The 17,327-nt window shown below is 50.7% G+C and overlaps 1 protein-coding gene across 2 annotated transcripts in view; it reads right to left on the bottom strand.

Moving 5' to 3' along the window:
* PEX6 (peroxisomal biogenesis factor 6) overlaps positions 1-15,020 on the bottom strand; it is a 16,722-nt gene extending 1,702 nt beyond the window's left edge. The window contains exons 1-16 of one of the 2 annotated variants that reach the window (XM_008066139.2): positions 14,031-15,020; positions 12,390-12,553; positions 11,221-11,304; positions 6,122-6,224; positions 5,561-5,694; positions 4,804-4,915; positions 4,216-4,424; positions 3,570-3,765; positions 3,283-3,359; positions 3,003-3,135; positions 2,719-2,924; positions 2,536-2,597; positions 2,217-2,325; positions 1,788-1,904; positions 1,586-1,663; positions 1,299-1,438 (exon numbers count right to left, since the gene is read on the bottom strand). In XM_008066139.2, the coding sequence (XP_008064330.1) occupies positions 1,299-1,438; positions 1,586-1,663; positions 1,788-1,904; positions 2,217-2,325; positions 2,536-2,597; positions 2,719-2,924; positions 3,003-3,135; positions 3,283-3,359; positions 3,570-3,765; positions 4,216-4,424; positions 4,804-4,915; positions 5,561-5,694; positions 6,122-6,224; positions 11,221-11,304; positions 12,390-12,553; positions 14,031-14,912 (2,806 nt within the window). In that variant the 5' untranslated portion in view covers positions 14,913-15,020. The remainder of the gene's footprint in view (positions 1-1,298; positions 1,439-1,585; positions 1,664-1,787; positions 1,905-2,216; positions 2,326-2,535; positions 2,598-2,718; positions 2,925-3,002; positions 3,136-3,282; positions 3,360-3,569; positions 3,766-4,215; positions 4,425-4,803; positions 4,916-5,560; positions 5,695-6,121; positions 6,225-11,220; positions 11,305-12,389; positions 12,554-14,030) is intronic. The other variant, XM_008066140.2, reaches the window with a different exon arrangement.
* Positions 15,021-17,327: the final 2,307 nt, after the last annotated feature.

The following is a 17,327-nucleotide window of genomic DNA, read 5'->3' as shown; positions in this document are numbered from 1 at the left end:
CCAGGCTGGAGTGCAGTGGCATGCTCATGGCCACTGCAGCCTCAACCTGCTGGGCTGAGGTATTCCTTCTACCTCAGCCTTCCAAGTAGCTGAAACCACAAGCATGTGCCACCACACCTGGCTATGTTTTTGGTTTATTGTAGAGATAAGGTCTCGCCATGTTGCCTCAGGCTGGTCTTGAACCCCTGAGCTCAGGCAATGCTGTTGCCTCCACCTCCCAAAGTGCTGGTATTACAGGCATGAGCCATCGCACCCAATAAAAAAAATAAAATAAAAATTTTATATATTTTTTCTCATGTGATAACAATCATTGTGTAAAACAGTCATCAATATGCATTGCATGTTCATTGATACATGTTATGCAACAGTAATTTGACATCTCCCACCTGGTGTATTTCTTTTTTTTTGAGTTGGAGTCCCACTCCACTGCCCAGACTGGAGTACAGTGGCATACTCATGGCCACCCCAGCGTCAACCTGCTGGGCTCCAGCGATCCTTCTGCCTCAGCCTTCCAAATAGCCGGAACTATAGGCATGCATTATTATGCCTGGCTAATTTTTTATTTATTGTAGAGATGAGGTCTCGCCAAGTTGCCCAGGCTGGTCTCGAACCCACAGGCTCAGGCAATCCATTCGCCTCAGCCTCCCAAAGTGCTGGGATTACAGGCTGAGCCATTGAGCCCAGCCTATTTGCTTTTTCATGCAATTTAAATGAAAAACTTCAAGGAAACATACATTTTTGAAAAAATTTGCACTGGCATAAGTTTTTTCTGTATAATCACCAGCAATCTCTTTATGTCCCCTGAGAGGGGACATCTGGGCGCAAAGGGTTAAAAACTTTTTTATTTTATTTTATTTTTTTTTAGTTGGAGTCTCACTCTGTCACCCAGACTGGAGTGCAGTGGCCGCTCCCGGCCACTGCAGCCTCGACCTGCTGGGCTCCGGCGATCCTTCCACCTTAGGCTTCCAAGTAGCCGGAATTACAGGCACGCACTACCACGCCCGGCTGATTTTTTGATTTATTGTAGAGATGAGGTCTCCCTGCCCAGGCGGGTCTCGAACCCGCCAGCTCAGGCAATCCACTCACCTCAGCCTCCCAAAGGCGCGGGATTACAGGCTGAGCCACCGAGCCTGGCTTAAAAACTTTTTTAAAGATGGGGTCTTGCTATCTTGCCCAGGCTGTCCTTGACCTCCTGAGTTCAAGCAATCCTAACTCAGCCTCCCAAGCACGAGGGACTACAGGCCATCTGGCACCCCACTAGCTTTTTGAATGACCTCTGGGGCTGGCGAGTGGCTCACCTTCCTCCAGGTCATGAACCCTGCGTTTGAGGGCAGCTGTCATGGCATCAGAGCAGAGAGAGTAGAGGTCTGCACCCGTCAGCTGGGGAGGGCAGTAATCCAGCACGTTCACCAGGCTCACCGAGGGCTCTAGCTTGAATCTGTTGTGGGGATACAGGAAAGAAAAAGAGCTGGCATCACCTCCTTCCCTGACAGCCATCGCTGAGCAGCTCACCCTGCCTGCTGCACGTATCCCCTAACCATCCCAAGGCCCAAGGCTTTGGAAGTCTCCCTCTAACAGGGCATACTTGCGTGTGATGGCGCTCAGAACACGTAGTTGGGAGGCCCGGTCCTCGCTCACCCCCACAAACACCAGCTTGTCAAATCTTTAGGGAGACAGGCAGGTGTAAGTGCCGGGAAGCCCAGCCACAAGGGGAGAAGGAGGCTCAGATTGGGAGGAGGGACAAGGCCAGATGGGCCTGGTGGAGGTGAGAGGCACGGGGGGCCTACCTGCCAGGCCGCAGCAGGGCAGGGTCCAGAAGATCTGGTCTGTTGGTGGCTCCGATCACAAACACATCCTGAGTGCTGTGAAGCCCATCCAGCTCAGCCAGGAGCTGCGACACCACCCTACAGAGGAGGAAGCGTAGGGGACTCTTGGCGCTGCCTCAGACTTGCCCCTGCCTGTGGTGCCTCTCCTACGGGCTGTCTCAACAGGGTCCTCTGCTCAGCTGTATGTGCCCTGTGTACCCCTCCATGTAGGCCCCCATGTTCTTCAGTGTCCCCTGTTCAACTTCATTGTCCCTTTTAGCTTCCATTACCTCAGAACCAGAAGAGCAGGAACATCTGTCTATCTTTGGGCTCTGGGCTGAAGACTGCTGTGACCTGTCTCACATCCTTCCCACCCTGAGCCCCAGACTCCATTCCCACTCAGACCCACACCTGTCCATCACTCCTCCAGAATCGCCACTTCGCCCCCGGCTTGGGGCCAAGGAGTCTAGTTCATCGAAGAAGATAATGCATGGAGCCGCGGCCCTGGCCCTGGCAAACACTGAAGAGAGAGAGGTTCCGCAGGAGGGGGAAGCTCAGGGGCGTCTGAGGTCAGGGGAGACAGTGGGAAACTGGGGTCTAACAGTTCAGCACCAGCACTCAAGGTAAGAGAAGACTCAGCTGGGCAGGAACCCAACTTTTGGAAAGGACTAGGAATGACCATGAGCAGCCTGGGAAGAGCCAGAACCCCTGCCCCTCCTTGCTCACTCACCATCTCTCACATTCTCCTCACTCTGGCCCACGTACATGTTGATGAGCTCTGGCCCCTTCACACTGAGTGAGAGGATTGAGAAGGTGAGACCCAGCAGATGCAAACCCACTCGGGCAATCCCCTGCTCTCCAGCCTGCTGTAGCCACTAATCCACCCGCCATCCCTTCCAGGCCCTCTGGCCACCTGAGGAAAGTAAGGCTGCACTCGGTGGCTACTGCCTTGGCCAGGAGGGTCTTGCCAGTGCCAGGGGGCCCATGGAGCAACAGGCCCGAGCGTCTCAGACCCAGGCTCAGCAGCTCGGGGTGCTCCAGAGGCAGCTGAATGGTCTCCAGAATCTCCTTCTTCACCTCCTGCAGCCCGCCCACATCATGCCAGGACACCGAGGGGATCTAGGAGACAGAAAGGGCACAGTTGGAATATGCTAGGGGAACACTCCAGTCCCACCTCCAAAGATGTGGAGTCTTTACCTTGGGGGCTCCGACAGCCTGGGAGTGAGCTGCCTGCAGTTGCTCCAGTGCCTGTGCAAAGTCCTCAGCCAGGAGGGGAAAGCCAGCAGCACACAGCTCCCCCTCATCCTCCTCACTCAAGCTGCCTGCCAAACTGTAACGAGAAACACAGGGAGGCCTATGGAGGACTTCACCCAAGGCCTCCTGCCCGTTAGGGTCCCATTCCCATCTGCTCCCTCACCAGCCACCCACCCACATTTCCTCTTGCCTCCTTTCCCCTCCTGTGCCCGACACCCTTTACCCTGAGTTCTTGATCCTGGTGCAGGCTGCCCGGCTGCTGTGGGTCAGAAGGGCATAGAGGTCCCTTACCACGAAACCCTAGGGAATCACAGGAAAGGGCATATAAGCAGGGCACAGTAGGTGGGAACCCTTGGGGGACTGGTCCCCCAGCTGGAGCAGAGACTCAGTGTTGATGCCTTGGAGTTTTCTAGTTTTCCACAACTACCTCACAAGGCAACAGGACTGTGTTCCTGTGACAAAGGCCCTGTGAGCTCCCAGGAAGGCCTGGAACTCTGCCCTGATACTCACTGCACACCGCCGTGCCAGCTGTGCCAAGTTCACCTCTTGGCCAAGGGGAAGGTGGGCGGTGAGGGCCCGCATGATGCTGAGCCGCTGCCCCTCTGACAGCATAGACACCTCCAGCTCATGAGGAAATGCTGTCTGCACATCAGCAGGCAGATCCTGGGCTCGACTTGTGGTAGCCACAACCATCAGGGGAGGGCAACTGCAGACAGAAGAATGCGCACTGAGGGCATGGATGTGGGTGATGGCTCCCAAGCACTGCCTTGTCCTGGGCTGGTGCAGAAGGGTAGGGAGGTGGGAATGGGTGCTGGATGGGCTAGGAAGACAAGCACCTACCCCAGTTCCTGGATGGGGGCCCAAGGGAATAACTTGAGGGGGACCTGTATTTCCCCTCACACAAGGAACTCATAGAGGGGAGAAGCTGTGCTTTGTTTTTACCTGAATGTTCCCCAAGACACACTAGATCACATCCTCCTCCCTCTGGATCCCCTTAAGACCCTGAGTTCAGGGCTGTCTAGAAGGCAGTAGCCAAATGGGCAGTAGATGTCTGAGAGGCCACTGAGGGGTGTGAAGAAGAGAGGACTGAAAAGCTGAAGAGAAGCCAGGAGGGCTGGGCCTCACCCTGTTAACAGGCCCAACTCTGTATAAATACCTGCTGAGAGGGTCCTTATCGAGGAGGAGGTGACGCAGCGTGGCCACCACACGGGCATCCTCACCCAGCCCATCGCGATCCCAGCCCAGAAGATCCAGGGCTGTAAGCAACAGGACTGCAGGCCGGCAGCGGCGGGCCCAGGAGAAGGTGGCCTGCAGCTTTGTTTCCACAGCACCACTACTGTCTGCACAGAGGCTGGAGCACGGCACCTGGGGAGGGGGTACCAGTGGGTCTGTAAGCCAGGGCAAGTATGACAGGGGCAAGCATGGCTGGAGCAGGAGAATGGGGGAAGAGAGTCAAAAGATGTAGGCCAGCTTTTCCTCTGGAGGGCAGGGCTGAGGGAAGAGGGTGCCTTGGCCAAGTCTTCCCTCTTCTTTACCCTATACCCCGTTCCCTGGACTGTCCACCAAAATCTGAAAACTCTCCCCTTCTTGAAGGTAGCTCTCAGAAGCTAAGCACCATGGGAATACACCTGACCCACTGGGCAGAAGTGTGAGGGCTGGCTAGTAGACAGAGGCAGGAGGAAAGAGGGAGAATTTGATCTGGGAAGGGGAAGTAATTGGGGTTCTTCTCTTCAGAAACCCTCACCTTCAATAAATGGAGCCCAAGGCGCCTGCAGGCAGCAGTGACTACTGTGGTCTTCCCACTGCCTGGGAGGCCCCGTAGAAGGACACTGCTAGTTCCTGTCAGCAGGGTACCCCTGCAACCAGAGAACAGATACTTGTCTGCTCCTTTGTGCCCAAATTTTAGAGTCCCTTGGATCTAGAGAGCAGAAACTCTTATTTCTCTCTCCTTGAGCCCCATCTCCACCCCAGTCCAGGGCTGCCCCACATGGTGGGGCCATCTTCCCCACACCATCTGTAGTGCTCTGGCAGGGGCATGGGGCATACCCAGCAGCCAGAGACTAATTCCCTTTTGTTATCACTACTCCTTCAATAAAGCCTTGACTGTCACATCTTGTCTGAACAGCACTGAGAGACATTAGGGAGGGGTCTGTGTTTACACTTGGGCCACTGGTACAGGGAGCTGTGTCCTTCAGGGCCAGGGTGGTGAAGTCCAGGATGACCTGTGGGCTCCCCAAGGGGAAGGGCAGTCTTAGAGATGGCTGCTCCTGGTGGAGAGTCTTCCTTTAGAACTGACCTTGGAAGATGAAGGTTATCCCGGAGCCTGGGAATTTGCTTACAGAAAAGACTGGGCTGGTGGCCTGGAATGGGCATACCGGTTAGAGGAAGATCCTCCCAATCTCACTCCAGTCAGAGCATTAGGAACTACTGTCCAGAGGCTGCCCCTCCAAGGCTGTTCTGAGCAGGCTTTTCTCACACCCTGAGGCGGTGGCCTCACTCACCCTGGCTGGAGGCGAGGTTTTAGGGCAGCACAGAGCTCAGTCACCAAGGTCTCCAGGCCTGGAGGAGATAAACTGCTCCAGAGAGTAGATTCTCCTGAAGGAAGCCATGGAACAGGGCTCAGGGTAGAACCTACCTGTGAAAGGCAGGAGAGACCTTTCATTCATTCATTCATTCATTCAGTAACTTACTCACTCACTCATTTATTTATTTGTTTGTTTGTTTATTTATTTAAAGTTGGAGTCTCACTCTGTTGCCCAGGTTAGAGGGCAGTGGCACACTCATGGCCTCCCCAGCGTCAACCTGCTGGACTCAGGTGATCATTCCACCTCAGCCTTCCAAGTAGCTGGAACTACAAGTGTGCGCTGCTGTGCAGGGCTAATTTTTTTGGAATTTAGAGATGAGGTCTTGCCAAGCTGCCCAGGCAGGTCTCAAACCCGCGAGCTTAGGCAATCCACTCACCTCGGCCTTCCAAAGGCTGAACCACCAAGTCTGGCCACTTTCATTTTAAAATACTGCTTCTACCCCCCTGTGCCCATCTCCTCCCACCCTTGGGGACTTACCATGTATAAGGAGGTGTGGGTAGTATCGGCCAAGTAGGCGCTGGTTGGCCCATCTGGAGTGTCCCCCACTATTTTCTTCACTTTAAAAAACATTTCCCGCCACCTGCAGAAAAAAGACCCAAAGAATCCCAGATCCTCCTCAAGGACAGGGGGTTTTCTCAATCACAGAGGACAAACAGAACAGCACAAATAAGTGCCCTAGGGCATGGCAGGGGTAGAAGGGTAGGGAAAAGGAATGAGATGGTCTTTCTTATCTCCCAGACTGGATCATACACATCCTGAGGGCAGGAGCTATGCATGTTCATCTATATCCCCCATCTACATCTCCCAAAACCATCAGAGAGCTTTGGGGGTACACTTCTCCAGGCACATGGCTCCCCAACTTCAAGGGTAAAGCCACTGCTGCACTAAGTAATGGGTCATCTGATTATTTCCACTGGCTTCAGAATGCAGTCTCCCTCAAATACATACCCAACAAGGTCCCAAAAACCTCAGATGGAAGGGTCCCTTAGCTCTTATTAAGTAATCCACAAAATCTAAATGCATGTGAATTCCTTAATAATGCCATCTAATGAATAATAATTCTCTATTCTGGGTGCACATTAGAATTCTCTGTGAAACTTCATTTTATTTGTTTTACTTTTTGAGTTGGAGTCTCACTGTGTCACCCAGGCTAGAGTGCAGTGGCATGCTCACAGCCACCCCAGCCTCGACCTGCTGGGCTCAGGCGATCCTTCTGCCTCAGCCTTCCTAGTAGTTGGAACCACAGGCATGCACTATTTTTTTTTTTTAATTTTTATTTATTTATTTTTTTGAGTTGGAGTCTCACTCTTGTCGCCCAGGTTGGAGTCCAGTGGCACACTCATGGCCACTGCAGCTTTGACCTGCTGGGCTTATGCGATCCTTCTGCCTCAGCCTTCCAAGTAGCTGAAACTACAGATGCACGCCACCACACCTGGTTATAATCTTTTAAAAAATTTATTGTAGCTGGGCTCAGTGGCTCAGCCTGTAATCCCGCGCTTTGGGAGGCCGAGGTGAGTGAATTGCCTGAGCCCGCGCATTCGAGACCCGCCTGGGCAACTTGACAAGACCTCGTCTCTACAATAAATCAAAAAAATTAGCCGGGCATGGTAGCACGCGCCTGTAGTTCCAGTTACTTGGAAGGCTGAGGTGGAAGGATCGCCAGAGCCCAGCAGGTTGAGGCTGCAGTGGCCGGGAACATGCCACTGCACTCCAGTCTGGGTGACAGGGTGAGACTCCAATTCAAAAAAGAAAAAAGAAAAACTTATTGTAGAGATGAGGTCTCACCATGTTGCCCAGGCTGGTCTCAAACCCCTAAACTCAGGTCATCCTCTTGCCTCTGCCTCCCAAAGTGCTGGAATTATAGGCGTGAGCTACCATGCCTGGCCTATCTGTGAAACTTTAAAAAATAAACATTTTTCACATATTATATGGTTCCATTTAGTATATTAGTAGTTGCCAGGGGCTGGTCAAGGGAGAGAATAGGGAATGACTGCTAATGAATACAGTTTCTTTTTGGGGCAATGAAAATGTTCTGGAATTAAAGAGTAATGTTGGTTATACGACCTCTCTCAAATATTTTTTAAGAGTCAAAGTCTTGTTCTGTTGCCCAGGCTGTAGTACAGTAGCATGATCATAGCTCACTGCAGCCTCCAGCAGATCCCTGGGCTCAAGATATCCTCCTGCCTCAGCCTCTCAAAGTGGTGGGATTATAGGCATAAGCCACCATGCCCAGCCACAACCTTATGAATATAATAAAAACCACTGAATTGTACATTTTAAACATGTGAATTTTATTTTATGTGAATTATATCTAAATTTTTTTTTTTTTTTTTTGAGTTGGAGTCTCACTCGGTCGCCCAGACTGGAGTGCCGTGGCTGCTCCCGGCCACCGCAGCCTCGACCTGCTGGACTCCGGCGATCCTTCCACCTCAGCCTTCCAAGTAGCCAGAATTACAGGCACGCACTACCACGCCCGGCTGATTTTTTGATTTATTGTAGAGATGAGGTCTCGCTGCCCAGGCGGGTCTTGAACCCACGGGCTCAGGCAATCCACTCACCTCAGCCTCCCAAAGGCATGGGATTACAGGCTGAGCCACCGAGCCCGGCTTAAATTTTTTTAATTAGCATTTCTCCTTCCTTTCTGGGGGGAAAAAAGGCAGCACAGGCTCAAGCTGTACTCTAATTCTGTTCCAATAGATGTGAGATAAGGCTTACACATTTATATATTTTTTAAGTTCCCCCAGCAATTCTGATACATAACCAGGGCTGTCATTGGCCAGCGTCATAGTGGGTCAGAGTCATTCAACTTACTAACCAGGAAGAGGGTAGGTAGCAGGGCAGCTAGGAACCCAGTTTCTCAGATAAAGAAATGATAAAACTACTCTCTTTAATCCTCAGGCAGAAAGGCAATGACAGATGTTAATAAGGACGTCTTTAAGGTCCAATCAGGATGCAAATTCCTTCATTCACACTGTCCCACAGTCAAAGCAGGGTGGGAGTATGTCAAGGTGGAGGGAAAAGCATACCAGGTTAGTATTATGAAGCTATTGCAAGTCCTACAGTTGGTAGTGATTGTGGTAAAAACTTGAACATAAGGAAAACTGTATCTTACTGTAATTAATTATAAATAAGTGGCAGTAGGTCTATAGCCCAGGATCTGGATCAAGCAGAACATCTGGGGTCAGAGTGCACATGACACTGTTGGAAGCACTGTATAGGAATGAGATGAGGGACAGCACTGGGGGAAGGGCAGTTAGGGAGAGCACCTTTTTAGTGGAGGGTGACTGGACCATCTCAGTGAGTAGAGGGACCAGAGTTCTGAAACCTATAACACTGGATTATGTTCTAGAGCCAGACAGCATACTTGCAGCCTGGTTTTGGGAAGTGGAACACTGCAGGGCTTCCCTTACCAAGCCCAGGATGGCTAACATACTCACGCCTATCTGCCTTGAACCCACCTGCCCACCCACCCCAACCCTACTTGGGACTTGCTCAGGGGGAAGAACTACATGCCCAGCATCCAGGAGGAAACCAGGTTTCCACAGGGTTGGGACAGCAGAGGTCCCAGTCTATAGAGGTCCTAGTACCAGTGGGCATTCTGCAGTTTTCCTACAAAAATTAGTTCATAGGCATTTGCTAAATTTAAGATGGGAGACAGAAGTGGGAAGTGACTGATAAGTGCCAGCTTGGCATTTTCTACCAGACCCCAGGTGTGGACTTAATCTGTGAAACCTCAAAGAGGTGCCGTGGAGTCTAAATGGGGTTACACAGGGTACCACTGTCCTGAGATTGGAGCGACTGAGCCCTGGCCAGACCAAGCTTTGGATATTGACCACGGATGAATCAGGCACTTTGCAGCCTTGAACTCCTAGGATCAAGTGGTCTTCCTGCCTCAGCCTCCCAAGTTGCCAGGACTATAAGCACGAGCCAACGTGCCTGGGCCATGAGGGCTCTTAAAGTTGGATTAGTGTATTTACCAGTTGTGTTCTCCTTCTAGTAAATTGCTAGAGGAAATCAGTCAAGAATTGAAGGACTGCCTGGGGTACAGGACTACATATTTTCCTCCCTTCAAATAAGACCAAAGCAGTTGGGTGCAGTGGCTCACGCCTGTAATCCCAGCACTTTGTGAGGCCAAGGCGAGAGGACTGCCTGAGCCCAGGGATTTGAGACCAGTTTGGGAAACTTGGTGAGATCTCATCTCTACATTAAATTAAAAAATTAGTTGGGTGTGGTAGTATGTGCCTGTGGTTCTGGCTACTTGGAAGGTTGAGGCAGGATTGCCTGAGCTAAGCAGGTCAAGACTGCGGTGGCCGTGAATATGCTACTGCACTCCAGCCTGGGTGAGTGAGACTCCAACTCATTTAAAAAAAAAAAAAATTTAGCACACCTGTGGTTTCAGCTTGGAAGGATGAGGTGGAAGGATCACCTGAGCCCAGCAGGTCGAGGCCGTGGTGGCCGTGAGCATGCCACTGCACTCCAGCCTGGGCAACAGTGAGACTCCAACTAAAAAAAAAAAAAAAAGCTAAAGCACTGTCTTAATTCTTTGCCTTACCATTTTACACAGAACCTCTGTGGTCAGAGTCAACAGGAAAAAAACTAGATGCCTTGTTTTGGGTTCTTGCTGTTATGCTTTCTCAGTCTGTTGACAGGAAAGAGGGTAGGCCCCTTGAGGACAGCAGCAATACCTCTTTCACCCATTTTCAGAGATAGGACTGAGAAGCAGCTTGTGCATGCTCCATTAGTTAGAGCAAAAACCAGAGCCTGTATATCCTGACATTGAAATATGGGTGGTATGGCCGGAGTCCTGGCCCAAACAACACTGTGACTGAGATTGGAAAGGAAGGAATCCCATCTTTGTCTGGGCAATTAAACTCTTCTTATTGCTTTTCTTTACCTTGACCACCAATCGGCTTGAGAATAAACACCTCCTCAAACCAGTAGGCAGTGGTTCTTTGTTGTTTTTTGTTTGTTTTGGTTTTTTTGTCAGAGTATCATTCTGTTGGCCAGGCTGGAGTGCAGAGGCATGATCACGGCCATCGCAGCCTTAACTTGGTGGGCTAAGGCGATCCTTCTATCTCAGTCTTCCAAGTTGCTGGAACTACAGGTGTGTGCCACCAAGTCTGGCTAATTTTTTGATTTATTGTAGAGATGAGGTCTTGCCATGTTGCCCAAGGTGGTCTCAAACCCTGGGGCTCAGGCAATCCTCTCACCTCAGCTTCCCAAAGTGCTGGGATTACAGGCATAAACCACCCCACCCTGCCTCTTTGTCGTTTTTTTGAATCAGTGTTTCACTATGTTGCCTAGGCTGGTCTCAAACCCCTGGGCTCTAGCAATCCTTCCCAATAAAACCTCTTGGGATTACAGGCATGAACCACTATGCCCAGCTGGATCTTATCTTTTCTTCAGTCACACATCTGCTTGGGAACCTGAAGAAGGGATGAACTTTGTCTCCAAAAAATATACACAACAAAATACTTAGGCATAAAATTATTACATACAATTTTGAGGGAGGGGGTTGTAGAACTCTTGCACCCAAGTTATGAATCCCACCTGTAGGACAGAAGTCAGCTGCATACCTGGGCAGTTTCTCTGGACTTCCTTCCAGGATCTCTACTTGCCCAACTGTTGGCACACACAGAACATCCCCTTCCTGGGCCACCCTGCAACACAGCAGTGGTCCTGGTCAGCTCACAGTGTAAGAAGCATATGCCTGACTCATTTCCCCATGCCCATCCCCAACATGCAGACTACTTCTTCGGACTCTATTGCCCACCCAGAGATCCCATCAGTTCTCCAGGGAACAAGTCAGATCTAGAGTGAATCTGGAGAAATGATGGAGGGCTAGAAGGGGGAATCAGAACCTGTGAGCACTACAGCAGAATCCTGGCTCTTTTGGAGCCCTCTTTGAGCAAAGAGAATTTTCAATCTGGAACGACCAAATTTACCAAATGGTTCAGATTTCTCTTCTGTGGTCTGACACACCAAGAGGCGCCTAATCACAATTTGCCTAAATGTGGCTTCGTTTTTTGTTTCTTTTTGGGTCGGAGTCTCACTCTGTCACCTAGGCTGAAGTGCAGTGGCATGCTCACAATCACTGTAGCCTCGACCTGCTGGGCTCAGATACTTCTGCCTCAGCCTTCCAAGTAGCTGGAACCATAGGGATATGCCACCATGCTGAGTTAATTTTTTGATTTACTGTAGAGACGAAGTCTCACTATGTTGCTCAGGCTGGTCTCAAACCCCTGGGCTCAGACAATTCTCTCGCCTCAGCCTCACAAAGTGCTCGGATTACAGGCTTGAGTCACCGCGCCTGGCATAAATGTGGGTTTTTTTTGTTGTTGTTGTTTGTTTTTTGAGGTGGAGTCTCACTCTGTCGCCTGGGCTGGAGAGCAGTGGCACTCTCACGGCCACCCCAGTGTTGACTTGCTGGGCTCCAGCGATCCTTCCATTTCAGCCTTCCAAGTAGCCGAAACTACAGGCATGCGCTACCACACTCAGCTAATTTTTGATTTATTGTAGAGATGAGATCTCGCCAAGTAGCCCAGGCTGGTCTTGAACCCACAGGCTCAGGCAATCTACTCTCCTTAGCCTCCCAAAGTGCTGGGATTACAGGCTTAGCCACCGAGCCTGGCCAAATGTGGGTTTTTTAAACCAGGAGCTCTGAGGTACCTGAATTTAAGGCACGGGATAGAAGGAGCATGATGAGGGTGAGAAACTATCCTCCTTAAAGGGATAGGTAGCTAACCTGGGTGTCTGAAAGTGCCGGTAAAGAATATGGTCATAATTTCCATTAGTGCTGTAGTGGGGAGAGGATACAATTTCAATGTGTAACTCTCTGGCAAACGGTGGCCCAGGCAGCAATGAGCAGCTTCCTTTGTCTTCAGAGGTGATGGAGCCTTCCAAGTACCTCTATTAGAGAAATAACCACTTTATAAACTTTGCCTAAGAGGGCAGCCTCTACCTTGCCTCTTAGCAACCAGCATATCTATGTCCATTCTCCATTCTTCCCATAACCACAAAGCTTGCGGGAGGTGGGGCCAGAGCTGAGTATCTCTGCCTTTCGCAGAAAATAGAAAGCTCTCCCTCTAATGGACACCAAGAAGAGATGTCCTGACTCTGACTCCAAAAAGTTCCCAGTAAAGATAAACTTTCTGTGATACCTTTAACCCAACGCTGAGCCAATTAAATGGTAAAGGTATTCCTATAAGTCCTTTGAGTGACACCAGGCACCTACTGGAATTGTTACAGAGACATTAGCAGGGACACTCTGAACTCTGGCTGTGGGAAAAGGACATGACCTCACTGAAACTGAAAAGGTTGGTTCAGTGGAAAAAGCGCCATTCTGAGTACTCTAGTAGTTTTTTTGCCATTCAGAGGGAAACCCACATTCACTCCTGTTTATGTATATCTTACATCACTTCCTGACATACCATAGTATTAAGTGGCTAATCTAATATTGCCCAGTAGAACTTTCTACAATTATAGAAATGTTCTATATCTATGTGGTTCCTAAGCACTTGAAATGTACACAGAGCAACTGAAGAACTGAATTTTTTACTTTAGTTTTAATTAATTTAAATTTAAAGAGTCACAAAGTGACTAGTGGCTTCCATATTGGACAGCACCAGGCTAAACCATACATCTAGGTGCTTAATTACACATTAGACTGTATTTGTCTCCCCAAACACAACTGTCTTCTTAAAGTAAAGACAGAAACTAAAAATTCCCCTTGGATGTATTAAATGAAATATTAAAATTAAACACAAGGCACCAAAGATAATAAAGAGCCCTTTCCTTCAAGGAACATAACAATATATAATTGGGGATTAGACAGTCTATGTAAGCATAACAAAACAGAATAAAATAAATGCCATTTAAAAAGGTACAAAATGCTATAGAAGAAAAAAGGTCAAATTCGTGCCAGTAAGAATACGAAAGGCTTTGTGACAAAGGTGTCATCTTTAGATGGACTTTGAAGGAAAGGATGTTAGGATTTTAACAGATAAGGCTAGAAGAATAAGAAGGAATCTGAAGTCAAGGATAAGCAGAAGCACTGACATCATCCATACTACCCAGCACAATACTGGATATATTATGGCAATTTAATAAACAACTGATTAGATTAAGCAGATTAATATACACGCCTGGCAACTGTGACTGTGAATCTCATTTTCCACCTGAACAGGTGAAAGTCCTTCCTGTGCACCACTACACTATGGAGGCTTGTGGTATTATGATAATAAGTCTAAGAGACATGCAGTGAAAAGCCCAAGATGGTGCGGAGCGAGGGACCTAAATTCTACAGTTCTAGTATTCCAATTCAGTAAAAACAGAGAAGAGGGTATTAGGAAGAGGAAGCACTCCTGACCTCAGTCCTGAATCCTACCTGAATTCTGAGCTCCCCCACTTCTAGGGGGTCGCAGCCGAGATTAAAAGCCAGAGTGGCGGGCACGAGCGCCAGTCCGTCAGCGAGGGGCTCTCCAAGCTGCCCAGAGCCAGGTCCCAGCCTCTCAGGGAGGTCCCAGCGAGGTTCTAGGACCTGCACCGTAGCCAAGTGCGGCTGGGAAGTGCTCGATGGCTCTCCGGCCCGGGACACCCACACCCATTCGCCCTGAAAGAGCCCGAGGCCACGGAGGCATCTCCGGCTCACCCCCAGTGAATCTCCAGTACCTCCGAGAACTCCTTGCAGTCGCCGTACTGTGCCGGAAACCGCAAAGGAGGACACCACGGGCGGAGGTGGGGGCCGACTGCTGTCCCCAGTCTCGGGGTACAGCCTGGCCTGCCCGCGTATCTCAGTTACAGCCAGCCGAGTCCCTGGGCCCATAAGCCCTTGCAACGCCGGCCGTGTCTCCAGCACCCGCGTTCCGGGCACTGGCAAGGTCTCTCCGCGCCTCACCAGCAGCGGCCCGACGCGCGGTCCGAGCCCGGGCCCGGATGAGGTGCCAAGCAGCGCCCAGCCCAGCGTTGGGGGCCGCCGCACCGGCCGCGCCCGCACCCACGCCCCGGAGCCTAGTGCCAAGAGCCGCAGCAGCGCGCGGCTAACCAGCAGCTGCGGGGGCCCGGGACCTTGCTCTTTGGTCTCAGCGCCCGGCCCCTCCAGGGCCGCCACTAGCAGCGCCGGCCCTGTCGGGCTTTCCCCCGCAGGCCTCAGCGCCAGTACCAGCCCCAGTCCCGCCGCCGGCCATGGGCCCCCAGGAGGCAGCAGCACTGCCAACGGGGGCGTCTCGGTTGGAAAGGGCTCCAAGACCCGCAAGACAGCCAGCGCCATGGTGACAGGAGACCAACGAGGAGGGCGAAAGAGCGCGACTTCCGGAGCCGGCGAGCCGGACGACTGGGCAGCGCGAGAGCCGCTTCCGCTTCCGTCGGGGGCGGTGTGAGGGAAGTGGGCGGGGCATCGAATGCAGCGTGCGTGCTCCGAGAGGGTGCGCTGCGCCTTGGCTTGACCCGAATGGTGCCTCGATGGCAGTAACTGTAATCACTGCGGTTGCGTAGCCTTTACGCATGCGGCCTTTGAACCTGTGTTTACAGGGATTTGTCTTTACCTTCTGCGGAGTCCGGTCCTCTCAACCCCCTTGCCCCGTAGCGTGTACTTAACAGCTTATTGGCTGATGAGTGAACAGCCAGCATGCCACGGATGACTGGGCCTAGTGCTAAGAGCTATAGGTGGAATGTTTAGGAAAAAGTCCACTACTCTGTGGAACTCCTACAGTTTCCCCTGTAGAAGTGTGGGCACTGAGGTTTGAGGGTTGCAGGAGGGAGAAGTAGGTTTAGAAAACTGTCTCAGACTTGCCTATGGGAATGCAGTGGCTGCTGACTGAATTACTGCATGTGATTCATGTAGCCCTGGAGTGCTTGGTGGTGCCACACCTATTCCAGCACATCCTACACAAAACCCATGTTCCAGCGCTTCTACTCTTGTTTTTGGGTTTTTTTTTTTTTTTTGAGTTGGAGTCTCACTCTGTGGCCCAGACTGGAGTGCAGTGGCCGCTCCCAGCCACCACAGTCTCGACCTGCTGGGCTCCGGCGATCCTTCCGCCTCAGCCTTCCAGGTAGCCGGAATTACAGGCATGCGCTACCACGCCCGGCTGATTTTTTGATGTATTGTAGAGATGAGGTCTCGCTGCCCAGCGGGTCTCGAACCCGCATGCTCAGCAATCCACTCACCTCAGCCTCCCAAAGGCGCGGGATTACAGGCTGAGCCACCGAGCCCGGCTAGCGCTTCTACTCTTATTCATTGTCCTGTTTGTTCTACTCCCACCAAACCTGAATTAAAGACAAAGCAGCTTCGCTCTTTCATCCACACCTCCACCCCCTACCCCCACCCCAGTCCTTGCAGACTGGAAATACATTCACTTTTGCTATTCTACAGGGGGGCAGGCAGCAGAGCAGGCAGAAGGGAGAGGTTCAAGGCTTCTTGTCATGATCATGGAGTCAATGGCCTGCTTCCCACCTGTGCTGTTTCTTAAATCCCTTGTCTCCACTTCCACTGCTCTGTACAAGACACTTAGTTGTAGGCCACATTTACAATTATTGACAGTTTTCACTTACAATCAATGTATTGGATGATGGTAATCTCCTCTTTCTGCATTCTCATTCAGCTGCTGCTCAGCTTTCTCTTTTACTTCACAGCTGAGCATCTTGAGGCAGTCTTCTATTTTGTATGTTATACATTCCTGAAAAATCTAAAGTCAAATATCTAAAAGTTGAATATTAGGTTTTCATGTTGTAAAGTATTTCTTTCTTTCTTTCCTTTTAGAGAGACAAGTTCTTGCTATGTTGTGTAGGCTGGACTTGAATTCCTAGGCTCAAGGGATCCTCCTACCTCAGCCTCCAAAGTAGCTGGGACTACAGGCTCATGCCACTGCTCCTGGCTCTGTTGTAAGACATTTTTATCCCCAGAGAAACAAATTTTTTTCTCTTCCTTTTTTTTTTTTGAGTTGGAGTCTCACTCTGTCACCCAGACTGGAGTGCAGTGGCCGTTCCCGGCCACCGCAGCCTCGACCGCTGGGCTCCGGCGATCCTTCCGCCTCAGCCTTCCGAGTAGCCGGAATTACAGGCGTGCATTACCACACCCGGCTGATTTTTTGACTTATTGTAGAGATGAGGTCTCACTGCCCAGGCGGGTCTCGAACCCGCAGGCTCAGACAATCCACTCACCTCAGCCTCCCAAAGGCGTGTGATTACAGGCTGAGCCACCGAGCCTGGCTAGAGAAACAAATTTTTTAGTGTCTGATTATAGTTCCTGGAGGTACCTCCAGTTCTAAACCTGAAATTTTCCAGACTTACATCTTTAAAACAGCATGCAAGAATGTACTAGCCAGGTGTGGTTGTTCATGCCTGTAATCTCAGTACTTTGGAAGGCTAAAGCAGGAGGATTGCTTAAGCCCAGGAGTTCAAAGCTGCAGTGAGCTATGATTGTGCCACTGCACTCCAGACAAGAGAAAAATCTTGTCTCTAAAGAAAAATGTTAGAGCTCACTATAAACTTGACCTCCTGGGCTCAGGTGGTCCTTCTGCCTTAAGTTCTAGGTGCTTACCACCACATCTGGCTAATTTTTTGTGGAGATGAGGTCTCACTATGTTGCCTAGGCTGGTTTCAAATTCCTGGGCTGAGGCAATCTTCTTACCTCGGCCTCCCAAAGTACAGGGATTACAGGCATGAGCCACCACACCCAGCCTAAAAA

The sequence above is a fragment of the Carlito syrichta genome, unplaced genomic scaffold (genome assembly GCF_000164805.1).
Source record: "Carlito syrichta isolate Samal-C Ts95f unplaced genomic scaffold, Tarsius_syrichta-2.0.1 Scaffold308847, whole genome shotgun sequence".
NCBI lineage: Eukaryota > Metazoa > Chordata > Mammalia > Primates > Tarsiidae > Carlito > Carlito syrichta.
This window is presented reverse-complemented; position numbering and strand designations above follow the sequence as displayed.